Here is a 16,870-nt window from a genome sequence, read left to right as displayed (position 1 = left end):
GCTCGGCGCGCACCGCGGGGAAGAAGGCGCAGCTGCGCGCCGCGCCGCGGGCCAAGAAGCTGGAGAAACTGGGCGTCTACTCCGCCTGCAAGGTACACGGCCGGGCGGCCGCAGGAGCCCACCCGCCCACGGAGGGTGGGGATTTACGGGAGGGGAGGGAGGCGGTGAGGAAGTACCGTGCCCTTCCCTGCCCTGCCGGGCGTGGGGGCGGCCCGGCTGCCGCCCGGCGCTGTCCGCGGAAGTGGCCGCTACGGTGCTGCCCGTGGATCCCGCTCCCCCCGGAGCTTTCCGGCCGGCGGCCGCAAAAATTAAACCCGCGCGCAGAGAATACGGGACCGCGCGGGCAGCGCCGCCTCCCTCCCGCCCGGGGAGCTGCCCGTCCCGGCGCCGCCGCTGCTCCGCCCGCCGCTCCGTCTGTCCCTCTGCGGGCGGGGCGGCTCCCCGTGCCGGCGGTGAGCGCTGGGTTAGCAGCGCTGTCGCAGCGCTCCCCGCGTAAACATCCCGGCGGGGAGCTGGGCACCCTTCTGCTCTGCCCGGAGGTCGCGGCCCCGGCCCGCGCGTGGCGGCGGCCTCGCAGCGCGGAGCTGTTGACACCGCAGAAGCCGCTGCCCCGGGCTGGAGCTGGCACCGTCGCCAGCAGCTCTGGCAGAGGAGCGAAGGGGCGCGGCCTCCGCGCTTGGGAAAGTTGTGTCCCCGGCGGTCACGTAGGGCCGGGCCGGTGTCCGGTGTTTGGTGCCCGAGCCGGCGGCGGGCTCCCCCATCCACCTGTACCCCGCCCCAGCGGAGCTCTCTGCTCCGTGTCTGCCCGGCGCTCGCATTCAGGAGTGCTGCTCCTGGTTTCCCATCACAAGCACTTTCTGTCCACCTGCGATTTTCTCCTTGGTGGGGAAGCGGGACTCCCCTGTTTATTGCGGAGGGAGGGAGCTGGGTCAGAGCTGTCGCTCCCGCCTTCGGAGCTCTGACCGCGGGCATTGTCGCCTGTGCTCAGAGCACGGGCCGCTGGCTGCGCTGCTGCTGTCAGGGCAATTTGTGGATGCACAGCGGGGCTGACATGTTTAGATTGGCAGCGCTGATGTCAGATCCTCTAATAATGCTTTCAGCATTGAGAGTAGCTGTTTGTGAGAAAAGTGCATCTTGTTTTCTCTGTTCTCCTACTTCGGCAGACGTTAAGTGAAAGGCCAAGCTAACAAACAAGACAAAGCATCGTTTTATGGCTCTATAGTCCTGTCTGGTGGTGCGAGGAGATTTAGCTGTATTCTGAAAGCTGCTGAAGGCATGGTGCAATGCTATCGTGGGAGGGCAAATTTCGGAAGCCACACACATTGCAATGTCTTAGCTGTTTCCAAATGTGCAGGCACCTACGCTTCAGCCTTGGTGCATGCATGGGACAGTGCAAGATTACACCAGTGTCAATAAGGTTAAAGAGCAGCTGGTGTACTTGAACTTTGCAACACTCACTGTGGGCAATGATATTGGTTTGACGCTTTCCCAGTGATGAGTCCCCTTTACATCTCCGTATTTTAATGTTAGCAAGACTTGCTATAAACCAAACTGGTTGTGAAGTGGGTAAATTTTTCATGGGCTGTTAGGGAAGTATGTGTGTGTTTGAATTGCTTTTCTCTTCCCTGGTTGGTGCTTTTTTTTTCCCTCTGATGCACCTCCAGGTGATGTTTTTGAGGGTGAAAGCCTTCTCCTGTGGTGCTCTGCCCCGTAGAGGTTGCCGTGCTATCAAGAAGCTTTGTCTCCTCTGAAACCCTTTGCTTTTTTGGGGACTCACTGGCCTCTCTCTTGCAGGTGCCATTTGGGAGGGGAGGAGGGCATGCCATGGCCTGCTGTCAGCTCCTCTTTCCCTCTTGCAGGACTCTGGTGATGGGGTACAGAGCAGGAACAGTCAGTGCCCTGCCAGGGTGTCCTTGCTGGCCCTCATCTGTGACAAGGCTTGGATGCGTGTCCCATTGGTACTGCAGGGATGAGTGGAGCAGGACCCATGGCCAGGGGGTCTTCCTCCTGCCAGGATGTAGGCACAGCTCCAAGCACTAAATGCTGCTCTGTGTTCAGATTAAAATGCAAACCCTACCTTTGCTGTTTGACTTCTCTTCAGTAGTTCAGTGGCAGACAGCTTGCTTTCAGATCTCATAACAGAAGCACGTAGGCAGACTGGAAGCTCCTTGTAAGCTAACCAAGCAGCTTCTCCAGTGGGATAAGGTGGGAAGGATGGTGCGGGGTGGAAAAATGCTTTATTTTTCTTCCTGAACACCTGGCAGTTGCTTCAGAAGGACACTTCTTGGCTTGTAACATTAGTGGCTTGTCAGAAACTGTAGCCTGAAGAAGCTGGTTTGCCAACTGTAGCAGTGCAGTGTGTAACTTTGAACTTTTTCTTTCTTCGGGCTGTAACTTCTCTTCCATTGGTTTTGCATTTGTGTGTGTGAATGCAAAAGAGTGAGAGAAGGCAAACACTTGCACCATCTTCAAAGGGGACATCTGTTTTCATTCAAGTAGTGACTGTACATGGATCTTATGTAAATCTTCATAGAGCTGTACAAGTTGGAGTGCTAAAATATGTAATGGCATCCTTAATGTCAATCACCTTCTCCCACATAAGTTTCATTGCAAAATCCAGCATGCAGAATTTATTAGCAGCTTAACCTCAGAGGGGTTTGGAGTAACAGCCAGAGAGCATCTGTCTGCTAGGGATGAAGAGTCACAAAACAAGAAGGTGGAGAGGTCAGTGACCGTGCAGAGGGTGACGTCTCACTGGTGACAGCAGAAATGCCGAGCAGAAGAGAGTAAAAGGCACTGTTCTGGGGCAGGGTGCTTGGTCCTCAAGAGGGACGTCCTGGTCCTTCTTTTCAACCCATCCCTTTTTGTCATGGGAAACGTGGACAAAGACTGCCGGTAAATACATGTTTGGTGTGCACGTATCCTGAGCAGAATGAGCTTGAAGTTTAGGGGGCTGCTGCTGAGGCTAGAAAAATGTGGGGTTTGGTCTTTCTTCCTGATGAAAGAACTGGAGAGCTGTAGCTGTTGAGCTGCTCCACTTGACTTGTTCCTCTGTGAGAAAAGTCTGTGTGGAAGGCACAGAACAGGCTCTTCTGAGTAAAAAACCTTCTTAAAACCCCAAGTCTGAAGGAGGAGGGTGGGATTCTGAACAAGATATATAATAGGAGTTGGTACAGTTTCCATTACTTTTGGAGGTACACAGTAGTGCTGTGTGCTGTGAGGGGTTTTGTATTTGGCACTTGCTGTATCTGTGCGTGTATGAATGGCTGCATACATCGTTTTGGTTTTGTCCACTGTGAAATTGAGCATTAGGCATGCGAGCTTGCAGCGCTTTGTATAAAAGCAGCACTGTGTGACTTACACACATAAATATATTTAATGAAGATGTAGGAGGAAGTCTCCTCTGCATTTTTTTTCCCTATTGGTTTACAGTATGTGAAAATACAACTCTCTCTCCAGTCTCACTGGGAGCTTTTCTTGTAAACAAGGTGAAATATGTACTGTTTTAGTACACTAAGTTTTCTGCAAACTTGTTTATTTTTCATTGTATGTATCTTATAGTAATGCCTGGGTGTTTATAAATATGATTAGAACCCAGTAGCCTAAAGCACTTGCACAAGCAATAATACCTCCTTGAAGAAGGGCTTTTTGCTTTAGATAAGCAAAGTAGACAGAATGAGAAGGGTTGTGATGAGATGACTTGGCCAAGGCCCTGCAGCAGGTGAGCAGTGTGCAGATGTGGAAGTAAAATCCCAGCCCTAGGTTCCAGACCAGCTGCTGACCCTTTCTTGAAGCACTTCTTCCCACTTCTCATTCTAGAGTGACCTCTAGTTTTCCCACACATAAAAAAACTGAGTTCATAAGGTAAACCTGTATCACCTTTTCCATAATAAAATATTTTCTTTCCTGATTTTTATAAGACAGGTTAAGATGAGGCCAATTTGGCCATGTTACTGCTGGGCTCTGTATAGTGGGAGTACAGCTCCTTGAAGCTCAACTTGAAAGGTATTAAGATTGTTTTCTGCAGAAGCATGTACGAGACAAAGGAGATATCTAAATCTTTCTTATCACTTTCATAGTGGGGTGAATCTGTTTTATAATACAGGCCCAATTAAAGCATCTTCCTTTAAATAGGAAATCTACTCTTAACTTTACAAGGTAGGAACTGGGTGCCTATTATTAATAAAAGCTTTATATGGTAGCCTACTTCTCTTCCATAAGTGAAACTGTAAAATACAGGGAATAAAATAATTGGATCAATCAATAAAGGAAGAACATACCCTTTGAGCTGCCCATTGAACTGCTTATTTTGTATTATTAAAGTTAAATGGGTCAGCTAATTCCCTGATATGTATGAGTGGCTCTCCAAGTAGTGTCCAGCTGTCTGGTTGTTGGGTGGTGGACATCTGAGTAGGAAACATATATGGTTTAAATTCATCAATGTATTTATTGTCATCTATGTGATTCTCTTTGATAAAGTAATCATTTTGAGCTTGCTGCTGGCAGGAAAAAACTTATAGGGTATTTTACACAGCTTTTGTGTTGGGAGGAAGAATATGTTTTCTAGAGTAATTATACTTGCTGGAAATAGAGAAGATCTGTGATGTTCTGTGTATAATCTGTTGAGCCTGCTATGCATCTCAGTTACCAAATAGGGTAACCTGTATGATTTTAAGTTGGAAATAAAAATCCAGCACAACAACTATTTGAAACTCAATTTTAGAGCTGTTGGGGTCTTTTACCTTATAATTAAGTTAGCTTGAAGTTTGCACATTCTTAGGCTTATTCACTATCTGAAAGGGGGAGGGGATGTTGTAATCCATAGGTTATTGTAACATTCTTCATTTATTCATTATTATTTGGACAGCTGAAACCCACCTAAAGGGGGCTGAGATACGTGCAGTGTTGTAGCATTCAGGTACTTCCTTTCTAAATATAAATACTGACAATTTGTGTTAAAATGTGCTGTATTTTTTCACTGTCCATATTTTACCTATCAGTATATTCAGTATTCTAAAGGAAACGGTAACCTAATTTGCCTAGAGTTATAGTTCTCACTTCCCAGAGCTACTGGACAGTTTGATTTCTCCCATTGTTACACTCCACCAAACATGGAAGGAGTTAAAAAGAAAATTGAAATTGTGTAGTGCAAAATAATTTCTTACATAATTTCTGCACTGGGATTTTTTGTTTGTTTGTAGTGAGGGGGCCAGGCAACAGCATGTAGTTGTTGTGTTTTATTTTATTGCGCTCATCTAATTTTGTTAAAAACCACCAATGAAGGTGTGGTGTTCTTGATCCCTGGGCCTGCAAAGAGGACAGTCATTATTTTTCAGGCCTCATTAGGGCAGAAGTCCCCATCATTCTACAGTGGACTTCTCAAAGCTCTGCAGATGTCCCAGAAAACAAGGCTTCAAGGACTGGATGTGCTAGTTCAAATACTTTTCCTTCCTTCCCTCAAAATTGTTTTGATCTTAAATTAAGTTTTTGCAGAGGTGAAGTCATACTTTATTTTCTAATGAAAAGCAGATGAGTGGCATTAAAAAAAAAAGGAAGAAAGGAAAAAGCTGAAGATAGTCAAAGAAAGGATTGAATGAGCAAAATGCTGTGGAAGATTTAAAACAACTCAGCAATTTAAGCCACTGAGGAATGCACATTGCATATTCACTGCAAAATACTTGCTCTGTCAACATCTACAATGAAAGCTAAGTTTTAAAGAGGACCTTTTTAGGTTCTGTTTCCCCTTGGTTAACAGAACGTTTATGCTGATTCTGGTGTTTTATAGAGATTAACCAAAAAAAACCCACCGTAGTGGTTGTTTGAGTAAGGTGTCTAGAATAATGCCAATTAACAGCTGTTGCAAAAAGATCTGGTGAGGAAATACCAACAACAGCAGAAAAAAAATTCCTGTTAAACATGCTGGTTTTATTCTTCTGTGGGTGGGTTGATATTTATTTTTGTCAGTTTAACTGAGCTGTTACCACGATTTGTACATCTGTTTGCATCTTTGCTGTTAATTATGGTGTGACGCTAAAGTTTGCATAGTTACTCACTGTTTACAGTTTTTTGGCTTGATAGTAAACATTGTTTGGTGAGCTTCTGTGACATACTGCTTCCACTCGGAGAAAAACATCTCAAAAAGCTCGTGCCTGTTTTTAGGAGGGAGTTCTGGATATGTTTCATTGTGGCCTGATTTAAGGCAATTAATAATAAGCATGGTGATATGTCAGTAATTTAGAGTGTTGAGCATCTGTCCAGACAGCTGCATGGGAAGAGTCAAATCTTACTTCACTAAAATAATACTCAATCCTTGTTTTGTTCGACAAGTCCTTCACAATTGTCTCTTGCTTTTTTTTTGTCAATAATCTAATTTTCAGACTTTTGTTGTTGTTGACAGTTTCTCTATCCTCATATTAAATGCAAAAACTTTCATGGCAACATTGTCTCTCCCACAAAACAAATGTGTATAGTTTATTTGGCATAGGTTTTGCGTTGGGATGCTAATTGAAAATAAGTGGTTTCATGTCATCTCCCAGATGTCCAGAGTCCTTGCACCAGGGCAATCTGTGGTTCACAGGTATCACTCAATCACTGATCTCTCTGGTCCAATAAACTTTGAGGGCCTGTAGGGCTGGATGACAAACGCGGCTGGCTCAATGCCTGTGTGCCTTATGCTTTCTGCCATAAAATTACACCAGGCTGCCTTCAGTTCTCTGCCAATCATATTACTCACAGAAAACACGATAGAAAAAGAACCTAAGCTTCACCATAAATCTTTTCAGATTGCATTTTATGAGACTTAGAAAAAAATTTGTTTTAATCTTCCCCTCATTTCATCCTGAAGCCTCACTGATTTCACTTTATAAATGCATGGGTTGGCAGGCAGTCTGCACCCACTCAGTGAGTTTGGAGAGCAAAACAGGTTGTCCCCTCTTCAAGGGAAATATGTGGAAATGGTTTTGCTGGGCACTTGCAGGTGGATTTCTGAGTCGTCCTGCTGCCTCTGGCTACAGAAAATGCTGCTCACAGCCCTTGGTACCTGCCAGATCGCCCCGGGCCAGGCAGAGGCCGTGGCACCCAGGGCCAGGAGCCCAGCTGGATAAATGCTTAAGCCGTAGGGATGGTAAAAACATCATGTGGTGCTCAGGAAACTTCAGGCAGCAGTTTTCTTGGTTCTCAGGTTGCTGAATATTGAAATGAGTTTAAAAGAACAATTTACCAGCCATTTACGAAGCTGTCAGTGTTAGGAGCTGTCAAGCTGTGATCTTTTCTGCTTCTCCTGGGCTCTTCTTCCTTAGGTAGGATGGGATTTGGAAACTTAAAAGGAAAATGAAATAGGTTCCTGAAATAGATCACACTAAATGTATGCAGAATCAGTTTTGAAAAATGATACATTAGTGCTGCATATATTATCATCACAATTTTTCCTACTAAGATTGTTTCAGCCATAAATATTATGCAGGAATTGGCATACTTTCCTCACTGAGGTCTCGGCAGTGCAAATTCATGAGTATCTTCTTACAACCCAGTGCACAGATATCTCTGAAGAGTAGAAAAGCAGGCTTTCCTTTCAATTAGATCTTCAAATGGGAATGATGAGCGATGTTAGAATAACCAAGGTCTTTTGGATATGCAGAAGAAAATCTCCTCCTGTAAAGCTGCTCTTTGGATAACTGGAATCGATACTTTGAACTTCTGAATGGTTTGAGACATGGTTTCCAAAGTCACAACCTCTCCCTTCATGGTCTTCCCTTTTAAAAACTGCAGTCTGTTGGTGGTTGTTTCACACTCAGTGAGGGTAAGTAAATTTTCCAGGGAAAGCAGCAGGTTGCAGTGGAAGTGTGACTGTCTTTGGCATCTGTTGCTTTTGTGGCCAAGCCTTCCTTGCCTTAAACAGCCTTTTCCAACAGTCCATTTATTTGTTTGGTTATTTCAGCATTAGTTAACCCTGCCTGGGCTGTCGTGGGCTTGGTTTCAGTTGTGTGATTCCTTGGTGCCAGTGTAGCTGATGAAGCAGTGACAAATGTGTTGCCTGTTAGATAACCTATTTATGTTTAAATCATTAAATCTGTCTCGGTGGCAGGAACTATAAGTGTTGATATACCAGTAAATGTTTGAATACTTTTTTCACTAGTGTGAGGGTTTTCTCTAAAGGAACTAGACAGAGTTTGTTATGTATGCTGCTTACCATACTGTGTTAATCTCTCTGTTTGGGATACTACTCTATTTCTGATAATTTCCAGAAAATAAGGGTTAGTAATGAGGTAGATAAAAATGCAAACCCAAGCTGAACAACAGCAAAACACCCCAACTCCCCTCCTCTCAGCTTCCCCCCCCCCAAAAAAAAATAAAAAAGAGGAAGCAACCTGTAATTCTTTTTATTGCTTTTGAAATAAAGCCGTTTCAGCAAGTTCCTGTGCTTTATGGTGTTGATCGATATCCCTTTTGCTTTGGTTTCAGGCCGAGGAATCCTGTAAATGCAATGGCTGGAAGAACCCGAACCCGCCTCCCACGCCGCCGCGGGCTGAGCTGCAGCAGGCAGCCGTGAGCCTGGCCGAGCCCTGCCGCAGCTGCAGCCACGCGCTGGGTGAGCCTTCCTCCCGTCCTCCCGCGGGCCGGGCCCCAAAATTCCCAGTCAGGATGCCGTGCCAAGGCCTAGGAATGGGAGTCACGATTAGGTGTAAATGTGAATAACTTCGGTTAAAGTATGTTTAATATTTTAAAAATGTGTTTAATATGGAAATATCGTAAAATTTGTTTTAAAGAAGTGCAGCTAAGGTACAACTTCTAACAACACTGACGTTCAAAGTTGTTAAAATGCAGAAGCACCATTAAGCTATCCATAACAATTTTAATACTTTGTGTTACATATGTCTTAACCTCACATAGTTTTATCTGTCAGCTGCCTAGCTTTATCTGTTGCTACAAGGCGAGTAGCTCTCTCCTGTAGGCTGCATTATGTTTCCTTGCTTTAGAACAAAGTATAAAATATTCTTGAACATCACTAAAGCAGGTACTCCTACCAGCAAAAAGAACTGTGTCTTTTCTGTGTCACAGAAAGTAAAACTAGGGTTGCATGTCTTGGAATGGTCTTAATTATTCTGCAGACAGCTTGCATACCTTGGACGCAAGTGCTCAAAATCCGCTGTTAAATACTGTTGTAGTTTCTGGTTTTGTTTTTCAGACTTAGAATAAGTAACAATTTGTTACCCACATAGCCTGAAAAACAGTGATGAGTTGTGTTATAATTTTAAGAACTTATCCAAAATAGAAGCTGATGGCTGTTTCTGTATATATCAGAATCAGAGAATAGTTTGAGTTGGAAGGGACCTTTTAAAGATCATCTAGTCCAGCCCTCCTGCAGTCAGCAGGGATACTTTCTGTTAGACTGGGTTGCTCTGAGCCCCATCCAACTTGAATGTTTCCAGGGATGGGGAATCCATCACCTCTTGGGGCAACTTGTTCCCGTATTCTACCACCCTCATTGTAAAAAATCCTTTTTCTGATATCTAATCTAAACCTGCTCTCAGGTTAAAGCCGCCACCCCTTGTCCTGTCACTAAGTGTTCTTGAAAAAGTCCCCCTTTGGCTTTCTTCTGGGCCACTTTTGGGTCCTGGAAGGCTGCTCTAAGGTCTCCTGGAACCTTCTTCAGTCTGAACAATGCCACACTCTCAGCCTGACTTCATAGGAGAGATGCTCCAGCCCTCAGATCACCTTCACTGCCCTCCTCTAGACTTGCTCCAGCATAGATCCACTTCCTTCTTCGCAAATATTGAACAAAAATTCAGCTAAAATAAAATTCAGAACTAACTGAAAAGAAGCAGTTGCTATTTAATTTTTGTTGCTGCCCAAAACTTAGGACAATGAAATAAAAAAAGGGAAATCTAAAACATTCACAATGGATCATTTATTATTTTACTTTTTAAAAAAATGTTGTACTTTGAATGGAATACTTTTTTTTTTTTTGCATGGGATTTATTGCTATTTCTGCTCTCTTCTTTTTTATGCTTTCATTACATGTGATTTATTTCTAGGCTTTTCAGGAGAATTTTTTCCTGATATTCCAAATCTCTGGGTTTGCTTGCAGGAGAAGATTAACAAATACATAATATCACGGAAAATTCAGTCACTTCAGCCAAGTTAGTTTCAACTTTTCATCACACAGCTTCTCTGTGCTGCTTCTGTTTATGCAATTAGGGTGGCTTGTGTTACCCATCCCTTTCGATCCTGGCCTTTGAAGAAAGAGCTTTTTCTTTTTTTTTTTTTTTTAAACTTGCAAGATGTGCCTGTCAGTTCTCTGTTCTTCAGCAGAATTTGTGGATGCTTTGTATTTTGTTGAAAAAACTCATCTCTTCTAAAGGCTGGGCCTGGTTTTGGCCTATTAAAAAATATTAAGTAATTTAGCTAGGAATCAGGGCAAACCAGTACTGTAAAACCAGTAAAAGTATTTTATAAAGAAACTGTATTTTTATTTACTGCTCTTTTTAGAAAAGGCTTCTTCTGATTGCAGCTAATGAGGAAGATGTTTCATTTAAAATAACTGAAATGATTTGCTGTGTGCTTCCTCATACTACTGGAAAGAATATGTCTTTCAGCTGTGTTTTCCAAGATAATTTTCCTATTCATCTCCTCTAAATTAGCGTGTTTCTGCTGAATACCTGGAAGACCAGATTTACCACAAGGTGTGTGGGCTTCACATTATCTGTCCTGCTTTTTCTTCTCCTCAGAAAGCCATTGAAGTAGCAGTGTAGAAATTCCTGTACGGGTTAAAGCTGTACCTGATGTAAAAGATAGGATTTTTTTTTTCTTTTCTTTTCTAGAATTTATTCTTTTCATCCAGAGATAGTCCTACATACTGGACTTGCTTGAGATATCTCTTTTTGGGGGTGTGGTTTGATCTTAGAGCCAAGTCAGTGCAGCTTTTGGTGCATAAATCTATTTGATTGTGTGTTTTATTGTCTACTTACCTACAACTTGTATTCGTCCTTTTGGTGCTCAGCCCCACAGTTTGGCCCAATGTGGTTGTTTTAATGAATATTTCTTTTATTTGGGTGGCATATTTTCTAACACTGACTGCATTAGATGCTGGGAGAATTCACTGTCCACCAGCCGCAAGACCAGGTGTTGTGTGAGCTCTTCTCTTTCTTATTTGATTGTTTCTCCTGTGTTGCAGGGCACATTTTTTAATTGGTAAACATTGTCAGTCTTGAATCACTTTTAAAACTAGTTAATTAATACACTGCATACACATTCAGTCTCTCTTTTTTTCCCCCCAGCACTGTCCTCAGTTCCTGCTACGCACCTTCTCATAGCATATTTGAGTATTTTTTTGCTTGTTCAGTGTACACTACAGTGTACATTTACTTGTTTTGAGATAGACTGTGGACACATTCCTTGTCAATCCATTTTTCCACTATTCCTAATTTGTACACTCCAGTGCTTGCTTGCTGAAGTTGCAGGTCCTCCTATCGCTGAGCCTTGTTCTTTCTGCTTGCTTTTTCCTTGCGTGCTGTAGCAACTTATACATGTGATATTTAAATTCTTTTTTTCAGGCATAACAGCAACTGAAGAAGGGTGTACCAGCTGGGCAGTGCATGTGATTGGGACTGTGTAACTCTAGTCAAGAGTGACGAAGTATTTGATGCCAGTGTACTAAAGCTTTAATTTTAATAAAACGCTTGCTAATGGCCACAGAGTTTGGGAATGGGCTGTGAACATCTGAAGAAAGATAGTTTGTTGGGCTGGTGTATAAACATTGGTGTCTCTTTGGTAAATACAAGCTGGTAATACACTTAACTTTCAGATTCACAGTATGAATAATAATTCACTAGTTTAATAAGATGTTTAAACACTGCCACTAAGTAGTCAAGTAGTTCAGTATTGTTATGGAAACTGCATAGAAATGGCTTCTTATGCCGATGTTTTATTCATTTATTAGTTGAATGCAACATTTCTCTAGCGCATTATCAGTTTCTAATGCAAAGCTCCTCTAGGAGGGTATTTATTACTTGCAAACAATCCGGACACACAGCTGGGAATATTAACCCTTCATACCTGTCTTAAGGACAAAAATTAAATAATTTTATTCTACCGAGAATACTGGATATTTATCCTCAAAGGAAGCTCATGATGGCCATGTGCCTAAGACACTATATTATAAATTTTCATTTAAGTGGAAACAGTTGCTGGCATATTTTTGAAGTGCTGAGCTACAGTATACTTTTTACTTGAAGCTGAACAAAGATATTGAATTTAAATGTTTTGGTATCATACTGAACTTCTCAAAACAAACCATCTTTGCTGGGTGGCCAATAAATGTGATCGTTTTCAAGTTTAGTGTTATTTTTCCTCACTAACTCCCCAACTAAGGAGTCAGATTTCTCTTCAAAAACTGTGTTGATCTTAAGAAGTAAATAGAGATAAAATTTAATAAAATATAAAAAGCTAATATGCCCAAACTTTAAAATATTTTTCTCTTTCTTTGAAAGGATATTTTCTTGTCATTTCAGAGGAAAGGATATGCATACCGTCTACATTGGCCTGGAGTCAGGGAAGATCATTGCTTTTTGTAATGCAAATATCTTCTTTCTGGGAGTTGTTTTTGTTTTACAGTGCCTTCCTTCTTCCCCAGGCCGTTTGTTCAAACCAGCTTGAAATGAATGTCCTGCTTTACAGGGAGAAACCTCAAGCTTTTGAAAATTACAGATGTGGAATTGTATTTACCTTTGGTGATGATAAAAGGGAGTTTGTGACTTGGAAATTGCGATGTGTGTAAACTTCTGAACAAATGAGCCTGTACAGTTTGCAAAGTCTCTGTTAGTATAGTGTGCACAAAGCACAGTTTGATCTTACATGATATGAAAGCAAGAGACTTCCCCAGTTTAAACAGTTTATGCCCAATTTAAAACTAAAAGCCATTTTTTCACTCTTCACAAAATAAGGTGCTGCTTACATCTGAATTACAAAATTTATGGAAATTATGGTTTTATTTTCTTAAGTCAAGAAACCTTGTCTCAAAGACATAGCTTTAGGACAAAAATGTATGTACTTAGTTATATAGTGCAACATATTAATACAGACAGGGCTTTGGTAGTCTGTTTTAAGTGTGAGCAGATGATGTGATTCCAACCAGCTGTCATTCCTCTGCTGTGGAAGTTATCAGCCCTGGTCAACCTTTACAAACTGCTCTGATGTGACACAGGTTTCAGTTAACCTCTAATAAGTTGTGTTCTGTTTGAGTAGTTTATTACAGGATCTGTGCCTTGACAGTTCAGGCTTAGTTGGAGATCTCCTGGGCTATAGCTATGCTGTGGGTTCTCTAAGTAGGCTCTTACAAATTTGGGTTTTTATTTTGTTTAGCTGCTCATGTTTCTCACCTGGAGAATGTGTCTGAAGAAGAAATGAATAGGCTCCTGGGGATTGTTTTGGATGTGGAATATCTGTTCACATGTGTCCACAAAGAAGAAGATGCAGACACCAAGCAAGTTTATTTCTACCTGTTCAAAGTAAGCTGAACTTGTGGAGAATCTTCTCAGATTTTTCACTTTCTCACACATAAGCCAATTTCACTGCCCCTCGGGCATGGATTGTCTGTATCTGCTGAGACAGTTTTTCTCTAAGATGATGCTCTCCTGAGTAACTGTGGGCTGGACATTCTGGTGTCCAGCCACAATATACTGATTCTTACTCCAAAAGTCATCCAGATGATTCAGGAACTGACCCTGAGTCCCATCTATAAACTGCAGTCTTCTTCACTGACATACCAGGAAAAGTCAGTTGACATGAATGGTAATGTAGCTGCCTGCGTTTCCTCAGAGAAGCCTCTTGTACACATTTCAGAGGTGATTTCACAGTGAAGTTTAGTAATTACAAATTCAGATGATTACACAAGCAGACAGGTAGATATCCAGGAGAGTTTCAACACTGCTCACAGTGTGTTGTGCCCTCGTGACTTCCACTGACTCTATATATGCAAATATACTAACTTTAAAAAATTTGTGTATTTTTAACAGCTTTTGAGGAAGTGCATTTTACAGATGGGAAAACCTGTAGTAGAAGGATCTTTGGAAAGTCCCCCATTTGAGAAACCTAGCATTGAACAGGTAAAGAGTCAAAATGTGGGTTTGGTCAGTGTGTGGTAGTTTTTTTTGTTGTTCTTTATTTATATATTTATTTTTAAATTTTATTTTGTTGGGGGCTTGAAGGATTTGTTTTGGGATTTTTTGTGGTTTGTTTTTCTTTTTGTAAATGCAGGCACTAGTTTTGAAAACAGGGCATTTTAGGCACTTTGCAGATGTTTCTGTGTTCTGCTTAGGACAAAATGGGATTATAGGAGATTGCTGTTGCTTCTTTTAGTGTTCGTACAATAGTTACATTATTAGACTTCTCTCATCATTCATCTTATGCTTTAATGAAACTGACTTTTTTGTGGGTTTAGAGAGTTAACTTGAAATGCTACTTTTATGTGGGCAGTTCTAATCTTTCTTTGTTTCAAGTGATGAAAAATGCTGTTGAAGTTTTGAAATCCAATATTAAAATGACACTTGCCTTCTGTATATCAAGAAAAATGTTACAGTCCAATTCAGTGAGATCATAGCCTTCTCTTTCAAAGGGTACACAAGAAAAAAAGAAAGCTGAAACCAAAGAATAATTGAAGCTTTTGTAACTCTCAGTAGATAAAGAACATACAACAAATTCAGTTTTTGGTTAAGCAAGCTCCTAAGAATGCACTTCTGGCAGACAAGTGGGCCCATTAACTCCAGTGAGATTATGCAGAGGCTCACATACCTCGCTGAAACAGGAGCTCAATGTTTTCCCATCCGTGGATGAGTGGATGTTCTATTGTTAAACAGGACACTTTAAATGTGAAGACTGTTACGGTGTAGTAATTATTTCTTTACAACTCTCACTTCTTATCAATAGGAAGATCAAACCACTTCATTGCTGAGTTTCTGAGAAGTCTTCACTTTAAGTTCTCCTTTAGTGTGTATGTAATCCCCATAGGCTCCTAATCCTTAAAATACACTTTTAAAAAAGGTTTTGTACAATGCAATTTTTGGTCAAATTCTTCATAATGTTTAAGTTGCTTAAGAAAATAAAGCATAAAGATTAAAGGGTAATTCTTCTTATGGTTTAAAATAATTTTCCCTTTAAAAAAGACCAGTATTTTCAATTCAGTTTTTAGCAGCTCAACAACTCAATCAAACAAAATTATTTGCTAAGTACCAGTGTTATAATGGATTTATAAAATATGTGTTGCAGTACTTTTAGTCACCTATTTAATAATTTTCAGTAGATTTTTCTTCAAACTGGACAGTATCCAACATGCAATGAGACATGATTGTGAAGTTTTAAGATTTCTTGGAGAAATAATGTGATTTGTCGACATAAACTTAAGTAGAAGTCCATAAGCCCTAATCTATTACCGAAAAGTAGCTGGAGAGTTTTGAGGGTGGTAGTTGGTTTATGTATAGATGAAAGCCTACCAGAACTTTCTCTGTTTGCTGACTTTAAAAAAGGAAGGAAAAAAGGAATTTTTTCTTCTTTCCCTTTACATCAGCTGCTGACAGTAGGTTAAAAATACCTGGATGTACCTTCTGCTGTGTACACAGGTACCAGCCTGTGGCAGTTACATGAGTAGCTGAGCAAGGAGTTCATGGTTTCCAATATTTCTTTTCTTTCCCATGCAATGCAAGTTCATAATAAACATAAAGTGAGGATTGTTTGAGGATGCTCCTATAAAAATTATGGCTAAATTATTAAACAGAATTTTCTTACTTTTTAAGGGTGTGAATAATTTTGTGCAGTACAAATTTAGCCACTTACCCTCGAAGGAAAGGCAAACAATAGTGGAACTGGCTAAAATGTTCCTGAACCGCATTAACTACTGGCACCTGGAGACCCCTTCTCAGCGAAGACTAAGATCACCCAATGATGATATTGCAGGGTATAAAGTGAATTATACCAGGTAATGCTGCTTTTGCTTGTTAGGAGTCTTCCTTACGAATAGGGCACGTACAAACTTCAGGGGTACACCAGTATCTTTATGCCACAGATGGACCTTGTGAATTCTTGCAGCCATGGATTTAACATGAAGACCTAAGGGTTTTAGTGAGACTAATGAGTTTCACATGCATCCTTGTGTCTTGAGAGATGTGCTTTATCAGCCAAGAACAGGGAGTAGAGGCTGGAACACTTGTATCTAACGATGCTTTTGCAAGTTCTCTGTTTGTGAATCGCTCCCAGTCTATTTAAGATATGAGCCTCGTGTAAGATCCCTGTTTATTATTCAACTTAGAAAAAGAGAGAAGATAACATTAAGCATTTTAAAGCATCACTGTTTGAAACCAAATCACAGAGGAGTTGAAAAATCAAACTAATTTTGTGAGTGCTTGAATGCTAAATGGGGAACAGATATTACTAGGTTCCTTAAAATTATAGTTCTTGTTACGACCTTTTAATGTGTTGTTAGAATTCAAAGGGATAACTCAGTCGCTGGAGGAAGAAGAGCTAGGATAAAAAGACATGTCTCTATTTTCTTTTTCTCACAAGAGTAGTGCAGTGCCTTTTTCACTGAGTGCAGTGAGAGCAGTAAAGGGTCCTGCCGGTGCAGACAGCAGGTAACCTCTGTCAGCACCCTGTTCTCAGGAACGGCCCAGTCACCTCTGCTGGCCAAGGATGAGCACCACCTTCTGGCTGCTTTCCTGGTGGCCTTTCCTCTGACACACCTGCTCTCCATGAAGGAGAACAGCAAACCTGGTATGAGTTGAGACTCTGGCTAGTGACAGAGCAGACTGCGCTGTGCCTGTGTCCGACTCAGATGTTCTGTCACCTGGAATAACTGCCATAAAGAGCAGTTATAATCCATGGT

The 16,870-nt window shown here is 41.6% G+C and overlaps 1 protein-coding gene across 1 annotated transcript in view; it reads left to right on the top strand.

Annotated features, from left to right (window-relative positions):
* The first annotated feature begins 6 nt into the window (after positions 1 to 6).
* The window catches only part of KAT2B (lysine acetyltransferase 2B), a 39,843-nt gene continuing 22,979 nt past the window's right edge, over positions 7 to 16,870 (top strand). Inside the window, exons 1-5 of the mRNA XM_042043223.1 lie at positions 7 to 92; positions 8,461 to 8,587; positions 13,360 to 13,505; positions 14,013 to 14,102; positions 15,786 to 15,967. Of these exons, the coding sequence (XP_041899157.1) occupies positions 13,401 to 13,505; positions 14,013 to 14,102; positions 15,786 to 15,967 (377 nt within the window). The 5' untranslated portion in view covers positions 7 to 92; positions 8,461 to 8,587; positions 13,360 to 13,400. The remainder of the gene's footprint in view (positions 93 to 8,460; positions 8,588 to 13,359; positions 13,506 to 14,012; positions 14,103 to 15,785; positions 15,968 to 16,870) is intronic.

Source organism: Corvus kubaryi, unplaced genomic scaffold, assembly GCF_017639235.1.
Source record: "Corvus kubaryi isolate FWS band 111438036 unplaced genomic scaffold, C.kubaryi_AGA036_p1.0 37398, whole genome shotgun sequence".
NCBI lineage: Eukaryota > Metazoa > Chordata > Aves > Passeriformes > Corvidae > Corvus > Corvus kubaryi.
This window is presented reverse-complemented; position numbering and strand designations above follow the sequence as displayed.